The following is a 16,409-nucleotide window of genomic DNA, read 5'->3' on the forward strand; positions in this document are numbered from 1 at the left end:
GCACATAAGGCCACAACAAGATTCATCCAGCCTTTTTAGTCTCTTGCTGCCCGTTGTGCCTCGTCCCATGTCAGCCCCATGACTTTTAGCTCCATCGGAAAAGTGTGATAATTCAGTCAGATTTTGAATTTTTCCTTTTTATGTGCAATTTGTTGATGGAAACTACCTACATGTATGTAGGATACGAGGTGACTGGGCAGCCGACAGCTGGATAATATTGCCCTCAATAAACTAATGGTCCTTTATAACTTCCCACCGCCAAAAGTTAACGAAATTCAATATCAGGCAACATATAACCAGAATGTCACATACAAGTGTATGATTACATATCGTAATGTTGATGTGACGCAGGTCGTTTACTTGTCTTCAATTGTCTTCGGGGGTTGATTGCGCTTTGAGCCGTGGGTGTGTCCCGGCCAGAGTGGAACCTGTTGTGTTCATCCAGTGTTGTAAAAGTAGAGTGAATAAAACGACAAGAGAAAGTGGTGAGATCATACATCATTCTCAGAGTTATTTAGGCGCCACTGTGACATACGACGTCTTGTCCGGCTACCTCTTGTCACAATCGATTAAATAACTCTGAGAATGATGTATGTATACTCTCACCACTTTCTCTTGTCGTTTTATTCACTCTACTTTTACAAACTGTCTTCATCAACACCGGATGAACACAACAGGTTCCACTCTGGCCGTGACACACCCACGGCGCAGAGGCACAATCAACCCCCGAAGACAATTAAAGACAAGTAAATTACCTGCGTCACATTGCCTTCGTGTTACCTATCAAGAGGTAAAGTCGGAATGAATAATATTATACACCACTGATTCAGAAATGGTGTGCAGAAAAAGTGCTGTTCCTTGAACATTACTTTTTCAAAAGGTGTCTTATTGTTAGAGGACCTTTTAAGGTCCAGCATGATAAGATAACCAGCAGCTGGCAGAGGTTGGTATTCTGTGCCCTTTTTCTCACATAATCTGCATCAGATACACCATGACATGTCTCATCTTTTAGGAGGACAAGGGTCTTGTTTCCTCGAACAGCACTTTTTCAAAAGGTGTCTTATTGTTGGAGGACCTTGGAGTTTGAAGGTCCAGCATGATAAGATAACCAGCTAGCAGAGGTTGGTTGTCCCATTGTCTCCAACAGGAGAGGGTTGTATCCTGTGCCCTTTTAAGAGGTTGTTTATATGCATTCATTTGGAGTAGGACTTCATCATGTGCCCAGTAATGCAAGTCACAATCAGATTGATTCTAGAGACAGTGATAGCTTAAGAGGAGACACCACGCATGGTCATTCTCATTACTCACAGTTCTGCATCCAATAACCACCCTCTTCAAGTAGGAACAGCTTTTGAGATTAAGACTGTGACCTTGTGGTGCCCAATAGCATATGGAGGGAGCAACAGATTCTGTCCTGGGGATCCAGTCTGGCAAGGGGCTTTCATTATTAAACTGGCCGCAAGCCTCCAGGATGGGAAGACAGTAAATTTTTTTGTCATCCTCATGATGGATGGCTGTAATGACATCAGACTGTCAAACAGTTACTTCCAAAGAGTACATTCCAGGGGAAAAGGGCCATGGGAGAAGTACGAGAAAGACTTCAGGACACTGGTTGTCTTTATGAGGTAAGAGGAGTACATGTGTATCCCATTTCAATATTGTCCCCTCTTCAACAAGGGGCAACCATCAATCAAAATTTGACTCATTGTTGCCTCTCATCAGGAACTCAAAATCAGAAACAAAAAGACAAATATGTTTTTCACTTCTTTTTTTTTTACTTCTTTATACAATAATCAATATACAGAAGAAATGTTTAGTTCTTGTATCCTCTGCTGGCCCTGCGACCACGGGCACGTTCAAATTTGCGTCCCTTGCTACGAACGTATGGTTTGGAGTTGCTGTGTGGCACACCGGGTGCTTTGCCAAAGTGTCTGTAGGCTTCACGGGCCTTTCTGCATCCTGAAACCAAAACAACTGGACATCAGAATTGACTAGACACTTGTCAAAAACTTGATTTATCAACAAGAAAGGCACTGGATCACCACAGATGTTAACTGGACTCTATCATCTCTCCTGGTTTGATCACAGCTTCATAACAACCCTGACTGGAGATACCAGCTGTCCTGCCAGTAACAGGTTGTACTGCGATCTATCAAAAAATATCTGAGCCGTCTTACCAAAGATGCAAAAACTGGCTACCTGGTTCGGTGGTTTCTACATAACATTTCAAAAAGATCATCTGCCAGTTATCTAAGACTATTACTTTTCTTGCCTTATTGATACTTTTGACCTTCTGTTCTAACTTGTTCTCAACTCAAAAGGACCAGCCCTGCGAGGCCAGCTCAACATCAAAAACAACTAAATGCTCCATTTGGACCCAAACAAATCTACAAAAAGACACAACGAATAGCTTACCCTGAATGAGGAGTGTGTTCTTTCCCTTGGGGGCTTTAAGGGCGAGCTGATCGAAGGTCATGATGGTTCCACCAGCCTTCAGGATACGCGCACGGGCACCTTCAGTCACATGAAGAGCACACAGCTGGAGAAAAAGAACAACATAATTTTGAAAAGGAAAGAAAATATTTCTAACTGAACAGCTTTTGACAACAAGTCAAAGCGTCATCACCCTTACTTTGATAACACTAGCTCAAGCACATTGAATTACATGTATTTTCTGGTAACTTCTAACAAGGAGGAAGTTTGATGGTTACGTTAGAGGCACAGTCAAGTTTGCTATACTGGCAATCGTGGAGGACTCTGTCAGGAACTTACAGTCATTTTGGGGACTTCCAAAATCCTAACATCATCAGTGACGGTACCGACAATCACTGCAATCTTGTTGGCATTTGTATCCCTTTTCAAGTGGCGGATCTGAAATGTGAATGAATAACATAATGACATACTCATGCAGAGCAATGAAAGTCATAGGCTCCAAAAATAAACTCCCCGAGTTTACCATAAAGTCAGATAAGATAAGGTGCGAAGGTTATCAGTCACATTGACTAATCCCCACAACTGCACTGACCATGACTTGACTGGTTAGGAGAATCAGGAGAACTGCCAAGGAATGAAACTGCCAACTCTGCACCATTTCAAACTTTCTTAGCTGACGTTTACTGATTCAATACGATTATCATTCATCAAGAAGTATCTCAGAATAGACCAATCAGTCATAGATATCAGCCTGGGGCGGTAAATGAACATCATCATTGATACTTCAAGGTATGGCAAAAGAAGAAATATTTGAAAGGGTGGCATTCAGGAATGCAACCGGACGAATTCATGGAGCTGGAAATAGCTTTTCTGCTTTAGCACTGGACAGATTTTGCTGCCACCCTTGACAAAACTGAAATGAACTCTAAATTGTGCTAAAGTATGGTCAGAGCACCCAACCAAAGAATGTTGTGGAGAACATTGAGTATCTACTCTCCAACAGCGGTATACCTACCAATCTAGCCAAAGACAGGGGTGGCCTGTTGGTGCGACTCATAAAGAGCCTCTTCAGAATGATCTTGTTGAACTTGGCATCAGTTCTTCTTGCCAAGAATCGGTAGAGCTGTAAAACAATATCAACAAATTGTGAGGTCATGTGATCTATGTATGGGTGTTTTATTACTATGCACCCAGGGCCAGGCCTAGGGCCAAGAAGGGATGAATTCACGAGATTATGTTTAGCCCCATCGACTAAGAGGTAGTATCTATACGACAATCAAGATGTACAGACCGGGGGAGCTGGCTGTACGTACCCATAAGTCTTTGCGGTAGTCTCGCGCGTACCGGATATAACCTATCAAGCTTTTCTCCTTCAGAGAAATACTGCGTTGCGCTCAACTGCCAATTATGCATTAGTCTGGTGGACACGAGGTTGGCCTTAAACTTGCTTGAAATCGAAAATTTGGACAACACACGTGTACTACAGCAAACGGCAGCATTCTGACAAAGAGAAACATGTGGTCTGATTCTATTTTTACTTGTCATTTAGTGATCACGCGTCCAACCTCGTATGCAGGGTAATGTGGCTTTCTCATTGGTCGAACGTTAATTTTGTTCACAGCCTTATAAGGCACTTGAGCGCAACGCAGTATTTCTCTGAAGGAGAAAAGCTTGATGGGTTATATCCGGTACGCGCGAGACTACCGCAAAGACTTATGGGTACGTACAGCCAGCTCCCCCGGTCTGTACATCTTGATTGTAGTATTCTAAGGGAGCTCAAGCAGTTGTATACTGGCTATATCATTATCATTAAATGCAAGGACAAGGTGTCAACACTGACTTTGCCTTGCTTGCTGTCACTGGCCTGCAACACGGACTTCGTCTTCGACTTCTTCTGTCTTCTTTTGCCAGACAAGACACCTTGAGGCTTATGATTATCACAAAGACTAAGATAATCGGCACCGGCACAGGACTATTGGATGTAGAATTGTAAAGCAAATCATGCTAGCCATCGAATATTGAACATGAAGCAGGATTTACTACACGGTTATTATAGTAAAATTGAAAATGTTTTGCCTGTCCACGCTGCGTGTGTATGTGGTTGCCTACATTCTACAATGCATTCGTACCTTCACAAGTAGACGAAGATAGGGATCTTCGCTCTTGGGCTCAGTCCGATGGACCTTCCTGTCCTTCTTATGGCAGATATCAATACCCTAAAATGGCAAAAATGTAATCATTAGAATGTTATCTTTTAATATACGTTAGAATGATAGTAAAATAACGACTTCTAATTAGCGATTAAGCCGGATTTAAAAACAATATCGCCAATTTCACTGACCATCTTTCACGACGGCTTAAAAGAGGAAGCACTGAGGGAATTCTGGGAGAAAGAGAATTGGCCCGACGCCATCTATCGGCCACATGACTTCAGAAAATTGTTGATCAATTATTTGTGATGCTTCACAACAATAATGTTGGCCTATAAACTACAGCTGGCCGCACGTCATTCATGATTAGTGCGTAATTATGCAAGTATTGTTGCTAGCTTCGGAAACAGAACGTAGAGTAAGTATAGATCGTTGTTTTCTCTCAATGAAATGAGAATACAAAGTAGCCCAGTGGTAACTAACTCGGTAACTGGCATCTCTGACTCTGAGTCTGAATCTGAGGCCTATCTATCTATTCTATGCATGCTAAGTACACTGTCACTGCTACACTAATGCTTACGAACTACACAGGGATACAACTTTCATGAGGACGTGGAGTAGGCCTATATGCCAACACCTGTTTGCTGTTTGATAATAATTAACACTTGAGAAGTTGGCCCAGAAGTGGTGACGGTGCGTTTTAGACAATTGGAGACTACTAAAATGTGGAATCTGCCAACTTGCAAAGCGAGGATGCAATCATTTCCGATTTCACATTTCAACAGTCTCCCAATGTCTAAAACGTACCGTCGCCACTTCTGGGCCAACTTCTTCGTAATGATAGGTGGTGCACATCGTCTTCTAAGGGCCTTGGCGTTGTCATCCCCTGTGGAGGAAAACTTATTTTATTTCCGACTAAAGAAAAATTTTTATTTTGAAATGATATCATTTTAGCCTTACACTAATTTTCATGTTTTCCAATCATGTTATTCTTGTGACACTGTCTGCTTTGTCCTTTTAGTGATGTGAATATCAAGAGATTCCAGTTGGAGCTAGGTAGAGGTGTGGTGGACCTTCATGGATCTACGTTGGATGGTTGAAATAGAAAGAAAAGTTGGAGAAATAACCGAAGGCCATGTCGAGAAATTTCTACGCAGTGAACGGAGATACATGTATTCCTTTTGAAGCTGGTGATAACAAGGCCAGCGGGGATGACTGGAAGTATGTGAGGAATAATTCTGATGGGAACGTTGTTGGACAGAATATCATCTTGGAAGATAATTTCTCGGTTTTTCCAAAAAAGAAGGTGCTATACAAAGTCACCGTAACAGAGCAATCACTAACATGCTCAGTTCCGCTCATAGAGCTCTTGCCATATGACAGCAATGGAAAAGGATCCAACAGCAACGCAACTCGGCGAAGTAGGCCTAGTTACTCATCAGTGCCGCCTCAAATTGAATTCAAGGATGTGATTGGCTGTCACGTGATGAAGGGAAAAGATTCGGATGATAAAAGTGCTTATTTTTGTATCTATCACTATCCACATAAAAAGAAGATGCTTGCCAAAAAGTCCTCGCGGAGAAGACATACGATGACGTTTTTGGTCAACCAAGCAAACACGTATGAAGAAAATAATGTCATTGCTGAGCATTGGAAAAAAATTATTGTGTGCCTGTCAAAAGGATTAGAAATTCATAGTGAGTATAAAAACTGAAAGTGTCGTATCTCCATCATCTACTGCTGATGGCATCTTTCACCTCCATTCAAATTGCCCTTGGATTGTAAAATAGTGTCTCTTGACATGAGCCTGCCCTTTTCCCAAACCTACCGCATGTTTTACTTTGGGTTATCTTCTTTCCCTCTAAGGACTCAAGGTTTTCCGTATTTTGAATGCAACATACTGTATAATCATGATCAAATTGTTCTTTGTGACAAGTTTTGGCATTTAAGTAATATTTGTATTCTGACTGGTGGGGTTTGGCATGTTTGGTTCATTATCTGACAGCGAGTTTCTCAGGGATTTCCCCAGTATGAGTACACCTGAACTTGATAAGGGTTAATTTCATTTTGAGATAAATGAAGTCATACATAATTATCAGCCACGTGTTGACATGATAAACGTGCGATTTAAAGCCCACTGTAGGCGGCAGCTAGATAGGCAAGTTAAAGTTACAAAAAGTCACCAATAGTCACCATAATGTGCTCCTGCTTATAGTCTCACTTTAAAACATAATTCAAAGACACCAACGAGTACCAGGTATTTGACTGATCAATTACGAGGTGGTTTTTAAGGTCAAGCATTTGTCAAGTGGTTTACTGTGATTTTAAAACAAATGAATAATAAATCGTTCTGAAATTATCTTATATTTCATTCATTGAAAGTATATGTGCATCTACATGCTGTGTAGATGCTATTTAGCCAGTTGAAGGGCGCATGTACAAAATGTCTGTATTCAAGTTATAGCCAATATAGGCCTATGTGAAAACAGACACACCGAAACCGGCTAAATAGCATACACAGTATGTATGTCATTCAAACTTGACGATTACGCACTTGATACTGGTTTTAAGTGAACCTTTGGAGGCTAGGCCAAGGTACTTTAGACATTGTCTTAACTAAATTAGTCATAATTTTGAAGGTCTGGTCATGTGTAGCAGTGATTGCAGACGTCACTGTCAACAGCAGATTTCAGTAGTCACCTCACAAAGATTTTCACACAAAGATGTTATTTGTTTGTTGATGAAATCAGGTGATGTCGGCCCTCTGTGCTGAGTGGGCGATCATCTTATTTGGATTTTTCACCTGGCCCCGTTTTGAAGGGTAATTTATTCATCATGTGGTGCCCAGGACAGCCTTATTGTATTCTTGACAGGTTGAATGCACTACATATGTCGATTATGAGTTCATTTCCAATTGAATACGTTGGTCAAAATGAGCTCTACTACATTATACATCTATAACTCCATGTACTTTATGTAACTTGTCAGATACTGTGTATCGGACAGTAATTGCTTGCAGATAGAATTTATTAGAACTTTGGTATTCATGAAATTTGCATAGCTGGAACAGCCCTTTCAAAAAAGCCCATGATTGATCAAAATTGGTGCAGCCTACTTTTACCTCTTTTTGAATACCGTCATTTCTTTGTTGCTCTGATATTATTGACAACAGTGTACTTATTTTGAGATGTGGAATAATAGCACGTATTCTTTGGTGTCCACCACATGGCGTGAGGAGTCATGGACTGATTATACACAATTGAGTTTTCGATCGATTCTTGGCATTAAGATCAGGAACTGACCGGGTTTAATCTCAGAATACAATGAAATACCACTATAGTCTATTGATTGAAGTGTAACATTGAGATCAGGTATTGTTCATAGAAAATATTGAATTGTAAGTATACATTGTAAGTAGAGCAACACCTTGGATATTATTTTCAAGGTCATAAGATGAAGTAAAGACCAGAAAAGGGTGATTTTTAAAACCCGTTGGGCTATTTTGAGAAGTAGCAGGCAGTTTTCACGAACATTCGTTCATTTTGAAATTCATATCTTTACATTCACTTTCAGATCTCTCCAGCTGGAACCTTCCTCAAAACAAGAAATACCTCATTTTCGTGAATCCGTTTAGCGGAACACGTAAGGCATTGACAATGTACAAGGAAACTGTGGCGCCGATCCTGAGTGAAGCAGAAGTGTGCTATGATCTCGTTGTGACAGGTGTGTTCTATATAAAGCACCGAGTGCTCCGAGAGAGTAAAGACCATGAGGTTCAGGATGTGCCTTCACTGACTATAGCAGCACACTTTTTGAACCCACAAAAAACTTGTTTGGCATTGTTTTGGTGTTGTCATGTGCTGTTACAGGTCTCTTACAGCTGTGTTACCTCATTCTAATAATAGATTGATTGATTATGGTCATAAAATTGGGGCCCATATCAACTGCAGTAAAAGGTCATCATCAGAGTTGGCAATTTTAAACCTTGATTTGACCTGAAACCATTCACTCGAACTGATGATTTGTTCAATCAGCGCTACACCCTGAGCATTTCTGACTGCTTTCCATTTATACACTTGGGTGTAGTAAGACAAGTAGATGGAGTGACTTGCCTACACACACTACATTGTGGGCTTCAAACCAGGGACCTCTTTACAGCAGCCATTACATTTAATACGTTGTCAAGCAAGCTGTCAGAAATCACATCAACTTCTGTTCTTGATAACTATTGACATAATATTCTCATGACTTTTTTGCCAATATTTCAGATTATCCGAACCATGCTCGTGACATGATGACAACATTGGACTTGACTGTCTACAAGGGCATTATCATCGTCTCCGGAGATGGACTGATATTTGAGGTTCGTTTGAATTCCTGATCATAAAAAGATTTAAAAGTTACGGTATCGACCCCTAAACTCTCCCTCCCAACTGAATTGCGGTGCCCGACGATGTTGGTTGATGGTCCCTTTTGTTCTCTTCTAGGTGCTAAACGGCCTCATGATGAGGAATGACTGGGAGGAGGCAGTTAAGATACCAATAGGAGCTATCCCTGGTGGGTCCGGCAATGCTCTATGTTGTGCTATTAATCATGCAGCAGGGTAGGTTGATCGCATGATCCGGCAAATGGCAGAGTCAAAAAGTCTGCTTTGGATGACGTGGTTGTTGGAGAGTGTGATGGCTTAGTGGTTGATGATTGCATGATCCTGCAAATGGCAGAGTCAAAAGGTCGGCTTTTGATGACGTGGTTGTTGAAGAGGATGTGATGATACATATGTGAGAGTGTCTGATTTCTAATCAAGAGAACATGGGTTGGAATCCTGGACAGGTCGAAATAACTTTGTTCTTTCCCCCTTTGAGGTTGATGCACTTTGTAGCCGGTCCATTATCGCCTCCTGAACATTCCATGAAAGTGAAGTGCTTTGAGCAAGTATCTATTAAGTGCCATGTAGAACATGTTTAACATAAGTTCATAGAAGATTTGTCACAACATATTCAGCGTACAAAAGCCAGGTTTGCAGATTTCCAGCTGTCTTCATTGTTGAAATAAGTTCAGTATAAAATCTCGGCAGCTGTCACCAGCAATCTGGATCCATACGTGTACATGTACATGCATAACCATAGGACATAACATATTAAACATTGAATATGATCATGAATATGCTGAACTGAAGATTTCTAAACAAATAAATCTTCTATAAAATTTGATTGGCAGCATGGATTATGAGTAATTCCATTTATCAGCTGTTGAGCAAATTGAGTTTTTCTCAAACAAATGTCCTCAGTTAACTGATTTGGTGGAGATTTTAACTCAAGGATGGAAATCGAGTCTCGAGTTATATGCAGATCTGTAAAGAAGGGGGGTGCCCTGCCGCCCAATTCAGCAGGGCTGATCCAAATATCCTTAACTTTAATTCTAACCTTGCATTCATATTGTTTTTGTCTGATGCATAAATATATTTGTCTCCTGCCGTTTTCAGTGAGCCATTCCTGGAGAACTGGGCGCTACATTCTGCCTATATCCTGATCAAACACCAAATCGTTCCAATGGATCTCGTTGCCATCGACACTGCAAAGCGGCGCATATACTCATTCCTGTCGATCTCGTGGGGAATTATGGCAGACGTCGATATTGAGAGTGAAAAGTACCGTAGACTAGGGCCGGTCAGATTCACCATCGGGGGACTTACTAGAATATTTAGTAAGTAACGGGGAGATTTCCGTAAGCTACTGCATTACTGGATAACTCATTGTTCGACTTGAAGGCCGTTTGTCAAAAGTATTATACTACCATGTACTCAGTTCTTGAGTGACTTTAAGGCAATCCTGGATACCGGACAGCAGGTGGCCAATACAGTAATGAACTGAGTTCCACTGAGTGCTAGAATTTGCTGTTACTGGCTCGCAAGCTTACAAACCCTGACCATGACATCCTTGGCAAACTGGGGGGTGACTTCAAACAGTGTGAACTGAACTACTCCATTTCCTACACCAGCATGCCCACAGCAATGCCAGGTGGCTCAGGAGACCAATATTAAGAACTAACTGCGAATGCTGGGTTTTGATAGGACTGCCGCAGTTGCTATCATATCATTTATTCATATAAAACGCTTTTCCTTTTCAGATCTGCGGACATATCGTGGGCGTTTATCCTTCTTACCCATTGATGAGTACGTCCCTAGAAGACCTCAATCAAGGGCTAAAAATCGTCGACCACCTGGACGAAGTGCATCCATGTACGAACCAGAACTTGAAGATTTGGGAGGCAATGAACAAAGACGAACAATGTCATCATCAGAGACTTTCTCCACTTTCGATGATCAGCAACGGAAAATCACACACAGTGATTCCATATTGGATGACTCTATTCAGGCTGCACTTGATGAACAGCTGATGAACTTGTCCGTCAGTCTTGACGACTCTAAAACTCAGGTTGAAGACATCAATTGTAACAACTCGTTAAAGTCGAATGAGTTTCATGATGACAGTGACATGATTCTAGAATCTTATGCAGAGACTGTGCCAACGCCTTTGTTACCAGCAAGGGACCAAGAACCGCCCAGCAACTGGGTCAAGATAGAAGACGACTTCGTTATGGTTTTAGCTGCTTATCAGACACATCTTGGAAAGGATGTTTTCGCTGCCCCAGGTTGTAAATTTGATGATGGGTGTATTCATCTATCGTTTGTCCGTAAGGGTGCGTCCCGTGGTGTTTTGTTTGGGTTGATGTCAGCACTTGAAACCGGGGCTCAATTAGAATCGCCTTACTACGAGTCGGTTCGTGTTTCCGCTTTTCGGTTAGAGCCGCTGACACCAGGTGGCATCATAGCTGTCGATGGGGAGGTGGTGGATTATGGGACCATTCAGGCGCAGATTTTGCCGTCCGCTGCAAGACTTATGGCGATCCCTGGTGGGAACTGACAACAATAAAGCTAAAAATACTTATCTCACAATTTAAAACCCAGGACTTGGTTTGGAAAAACCTGAAGAACTTAAGTGTTTTCATTGTTATCTAAGCTCTAACTCTGTTCTTGGATGGGGTATATAATTGTAACTGTTTAACATTCCTACTCTGCACTTTATATTTACAAATACATCTTGGAGCAGAAACTGAGTCTATCTAATATAGGTTTGTCATTTTACAGATGTATACATGATACTATCAGTAGAAGGCATACCGTGTTGAATTCAATTCCATGCATTCAAATTACTTAAGATATGTGATAACGCCCCTTTGTCATGCGTCTTGCCTGGACAGCTTAGTGAAGTTGACGTTTTTTCAACTATTGCTGGTTCTCTTTATCTTGAGTGTAGACATGTACTGAAGTACAGACATACATCCAGTATACAACATCTTTGCCAACCATGTCACGATATGCAATGTACAGAGTATTCCTATTTTTATCATGACATTTTGCCTTATTCCAAATGGTGCCATACAATGACAGCTTCCAATAAATTCGTGAAAGGGCCGTACTGGCAACTTGGGTGAAAATGAATGATGGTCAAATGCTGTGTATTATAATGGGTTGATCTCAATATTCAGTGCGATTTACTATTAGTATTTCTAAATATACACCATTGACAAAACCAGATTGAGCATAACCCCCAATTGCATCTAAATTCCATGTTCATTCTCAACATCTTTTAAAGTATTCAATTTCCAGCAATCAATTTATACCAGATAAGTTACAGTTATCATCGAGCATAGAATCTATGATTTGTTAATGCTAGTTGTAGGAATGCCAACCAAGCACATCTTCGAAATGGATACTGCATGCTACCATTCTTTTTTTTATATGCGTAGACTTCTCACAGTGAATCCAGTCCATTGTTGAACCTAAACAGATCTCGTTTATGTTATTTCCAGTATTAACAATTGTGATTTGAAACGTCTTATTACAATGTAAAAACTTTTGTAAATATTCTTCTTTCTGTCAGTTATGTTTTGAATACTGTCTTGTTAATTTCAGAGATTTGAATGTGCTTGTGAATTTATTTATTCTAACATGTTGAACAAAATTTTGTGTCGCCACTCTGGGGTTCAATAAAGGTCCAAATGTTATGACCTAAAGTGTCGATCATCACCAAGGAGAATTTTCAGGTTTCAAACTAAAGTAATTGACTGACTTTCACCCTTATGGGCTAGTTTGATTAGATCATATGATGACAATATATCAACTTGATGTACAGCTGAGTGTTAGTACATGTACTACCCTCTTGCAGTGTTTTCACCCGTTCAAGTCCCTACATCTACTAAAACTGCTAAAGACGACAGACATTTAGTGTTATGATAGCTTGGTAGAGGGAACAGTTATGTATTTCTATGTGAGCACCAAGTGTGAAAGGGATTTCAGGACATAACTTAGAATCCCCTGTTAGCTTGTTTCCTCCACAGCAAGGACTGCAGGAACACTTTGGAAACCACTTTTCACAGGCATTTGATTAATTTCAAAGTAAATTATTTGCTCTGCATTAACAACTGACCACAAAGCCTGTGGAATGTGAGAAACAGTTGAATCCGTCCTTCAGTCTTAAAAGACTGATTTTCTGTGTAAGAATGGTGAAACCTACACTGTAATTGACAAGTTGCATGTCTTCCAAAGCTGTGGTTGTAGGCTATGTGACTTGAATATGGGCATGCAGACACCGCAAGAGAAGTATAAGAGTGTAAATGTAGCAAAAGCTTTAATTGTAACCCAGTGGACTAGATGTGCTATCATGTTATCATTGTCTTAAAGATTAATGAAGTTTATAGAGGAATATGTCGTTGTCAGATGTTTGACATCAATGATCCTTTATGGAGGTGTTGAACTTTCTGTTTTTATTCAGAGTGTTTTTTTCAGAAACTGCTGTAACACTATAAGATCAGGTAATATCATATGACAATTACTTGATAAGGTGTCAATTAGGATATCCATCCAATAAGTTCATGTATTTCTCGATTTTGGTGGGAACATTCATGAGCCAGTTCTGTTCATGCAGCTTACTTGTATTATATTTTGTTTGTGTGAATTATATTTGAAGATTTTGGAAACAGGACCATATATTGGTCAGTTCCATGAGCAAATGTGCACAACTGAATCCAGGGATTGCGGCTGATGATTGTATTAGAACAACTGAGCTCTTTTAATTGTCTGTCATATTGACATTGGTGAACAAGAATTACTTTGGAACTTAAAAGTTTCAACATGAGTGTATTTGTGTTTTATATATGGTGTGTAAATGTTTTTAAATTTGTTTTGTGTGTAGCTGTTGCTTTTTAGCTTAGTTTCTGCAAATCCGGATATATTTGCGTACTTTATATTTTGGCATTTTTTGCATTTGCAGATAATCATGAAAATTTATGGGGGAAATTACTGAAAATGAAATACAGAAAAATGGAATTACTGATACGCATTTGTCAAAATGCTAAATTTAAAGTGTGCAAAAGTTGCAATTTTACAAAACCATGAAATAGCATGGCCGCGAATATTTCTGGGTGCGCAGTTTCCAAGACTAAGCTCCTTTCATATCTTCTGCAGCATTCCAAATCATTGTACCATTTGCCAACAGTCTGCAGGGTTCTGTACAATCATTTGTAACGTTATCATATCACAAGCAGAGCACGAATGTACTAGTAATCAAGCTATGTGACCCATCTCCGCTAAACTAGGTACATGTCACACGGAAGACGAGCCTAAATGACACCAGGAGATAATGGAGGAAATTGATGTGCTCAGATTTTACAGAAGACAGACAACAGTGAAATTAACAACCAGTATGTCTCAACCTGCCAAGCTCAGTCGAGCAACATGCGCCTGGTTTTGCTAAGGGTGCCATATTTGACTTAACTTGATAGCCATTGTCTGTTGACCAACTATCTGATCTAATTGACATCATGTGACCTTATGATTGACACTGACATTGAATCAGTATTAAAATTTGAGGATTATGCATTTCAATTTTAGACTCTGCTTGTGATATACTTATCCCGTGAAATGTTTGCCAAACTAAAGCTGGCAAATTACCTTGTGGTACACTACTGTATTTGCTACCGCAATTTGATGGTTAATGCGTAAGAGTTGAATCAGAAGGCTTGCAAAATTTCACAGCTTACCGGGCCGTATTGACTTAACAATCTTTAATCCAAACCAAATCTGACGAATTTCTTTGATTCTCATTTCAATATTCCTACCGCCGCCATACTTTGAGAATTCCTGAAATACAATCAAGTTTTATATGAACAAGTAATAGATATTTGAGGGCTTAGAAGCACAGTGATTGTTTCAGAATCTGATGATTATTATCATGTGTCAATACGAATTGCTTATTTTTCTATTGTTGTTTACATTATATATAAAGAAGTATGCTTGTGACGCGGTGTTTTCTGACAGTAGTCATCAAATGCCTAATCTTTGTAACATTCACTTCAAATCACATGTTATATACTCCAATTGGGCATTTTGCAAATATCTTAGTGATTAATCTGGCTTCTTTGCTGTTTAGTACATAATCACCTTTCATAGTTCTACTTACGTTTTGTTAGCACAAATTTCTCGAGCGGCCTGAGGAAATTGGGAGTTAATATTCCCTTCTCCAGCCCTGTTTGAGTGCAGGGCCGGAGAAGTGAACATTAACCCCTGATTTTTTCAGGAGGGACAATCCCAATGAATTGTTTTTTCACCATGACTTTATAGAGTCATATTATCACCATTGGCGATAGATAGGCAGTACAATTCGACAGCCAGAATATTTCCTGGTTTTCTAATCTCTTCAACCACTTTGCCATTTCTCGTGCCATTTCTAGAGACATTCCATTTATTCATTCAATAGCTTAGACTTCCTATTGATGTTTGAAAAAGATGATTTGACCAATGGGTTAGGGCACAATCATTGAGTTTCACATACCATTTCACGTACCGTTTTCACATACCATTACCGTCACATACCCTGTCACTCTTAGGGGACAAATGATTCAGTTTTGTTATAGGGGTCAAAGTTCTATGGTCTCTCCAAGCATTCACTTTATCATTCATTGACAATAGACTAGGACTGATTTTCCAGGTGGAATAAATTTGCTTTCATGCTGGCAAAATGAATTGATACTTATAGTTGTAGATCAAGATGTTTCTGTCTTTATCAGTATTCCTAGTAGTCGGCTTGCTTTTCATACAGTCATTATATGAGAATTTATAACATATGTTACGATTTTAGGGAGTTTATAACATAGTAGGGTTTAGGGGAGTTCATCCTTAGTAAAATTGATTGATTATAGAGACTCTTAGTCTTGCCTCTCCATTGCTCTTTCGATGATCATATATTAGTTACTTCATATTATCCAAGTATTATTTAATTTATTCAATGTCTTTTACGATTTATTTATCTAGATGAGCACATCTTTCACGCAGAAATTTCCAGTAGAAATATATTGCCGTTTTGGTGAATGTGTGTGCTGGCATTCTCCACTTTCCCTTGTTTTGGGGAGTTTTTGACCTTATGAAAAATTCTCACAGTTGCAGCGCATCAGATCATAGTAATTTTACAACCAATATCAGAAATTAGTGATTTGAAAAGTATTGATTATCTAAATGATACAAAGTTGTCATACTGACATTGACAATTTTCAAACAGAAACTGCTTTAAATGTCTGCTAAAATGTGAGTTTTTCCCCTTGTGAGTAGCCAAGAATTGTTTTTTGTCCTGAAATAATGTATTTCAAGCACAATTTTGTAACAGAATTTGTTGAAATTATTTCTACTCCAGTATTACCTACACCATTGTACAATATCTCGATACTTAGGCTGTGTGCTGATTTGCATAAATAAAATGATTTGCCAAAAAA

At 39.7% G+C, this 16,409-nt stretch overlaps 2 protein-coding genes and 1 non-coding gene across 3 annotated transcripts; 1 reads left to right on the forward strand and 2 right to left on the reverse strand.

The window, feature by feature from the left end:
• Positions 1–1,753: 1,753 nt before the first annotated feature.
• On the reverse strand, positions 1,754–4,815 carry LOC135498380 (large ribosomal subunit protein eL18-like). Its single transcript, XM_064788639.1, has 6 exons — positions 4,775–4,815; positions 4,563–4,649; positions 3,449–3,556; positions 2,773–2,871; positions 2,416–2,539; positions 1,754–1,959 (listed from the first exon to the last, which is right to left on the reverse strand). The coding sequence occupies exons 1-6, from the start codon at positions 4,775–4,777 to the stop codon at positions 1,814–1,816; spliced, it is 567 nt and encodes a 188-aa protein (XP_064644709.1). The 5' UTR covers positions 4,778–4,815; the 3' UTR covers positions 1,754–1,813.
• On the reverse strand, positions 3,147–3,217 carry LOC135499091 (small nucleolar RNA SNORD31). The gene has a single exon (XR_010449227.1). It is a non-coding gene; the product is annotated as a small nucleolar RNA SNORD31 (small nucleolar RNA).
• Positions 4,816–4,870: 55 nt separating the features above from the next.
• On the forward strand, positions 4,871–16,409 carry LOC135486401 (sphingosine kinase 2-like). Its single transcript, XM_064769165.1, has 7 exons — positions 4,871–5,001; positions 5,605–6,280; positions 8,157–8,306; positions 8,852–8,946; positions 9,071–9,186; positions 10,066–10,286; positions 10,710–16,409. Exons 2-7 carry the CDS (start codon positions 5,719–5,721, stop codon positions 11,504–11,506), a joined length of 1,941 nt encoding a protein of 646 aa, XP_064625235.1. The 5' UTR covers positions 4,871–5,001; positions 5,605–5,718; the 3' UTR covers positions 11,507–16,409.

The sequence above is a fragment of the Lineus longissimus genome, chromosome 1, assembly GCF_910592395.1.
Source record: "Lineus longissimus chromosome 1, tnLinLong1.2, whole genome shotgun sequence".
NCBI lineage: Eukaryota > Metazoa > Nemertea > Pilidiophora > Heteronemertea > Lineidae > Lineus > Lineus longissimus.

Excerpts from the sequence above, each read along its gene's own strand:
- LOC135486401 (XM_064769165.1), top strand. The coding sequence starts at position 5,719 with ATGTCGAGAAATTTCTACGCAGTGAACGGAGATACATGTATTCCTTTT. Across the intron at positions 6,281-8,156 it reads AAAAGGATTAGAAATTCATA|ATCTCTCCAGCTGGAACCTT; the intron begins GTGAGTATAAAA and ends ATTCACTTTCAG. Across the intron at positions 10,287-10,709 it reads GGGACTTACTAGAATATTTA|ATCTGCGGACATATCGTGGG; the intron begins GTAAGTAACGGG and ends TTTCCTTTTCAG.
- LOC135498380 (XM_064788639.1), bottom strand. Across the intron at positions 2,872-3,448 it reads CCCTGTCTTTGGCTAGATTG|ATCCGCCACTTGAAAAGGGA; the intron begins GTAGGTATACCG and ends TTCACATTTCAG. Across the intron at positions 1,960-2,415 it reads GAACACACTCCTCATTCAGG|GATGCAGAAAGGCCCGTGAA; the intron begins GTAAGCTATTCG and ends TTTTGGTTTCAG.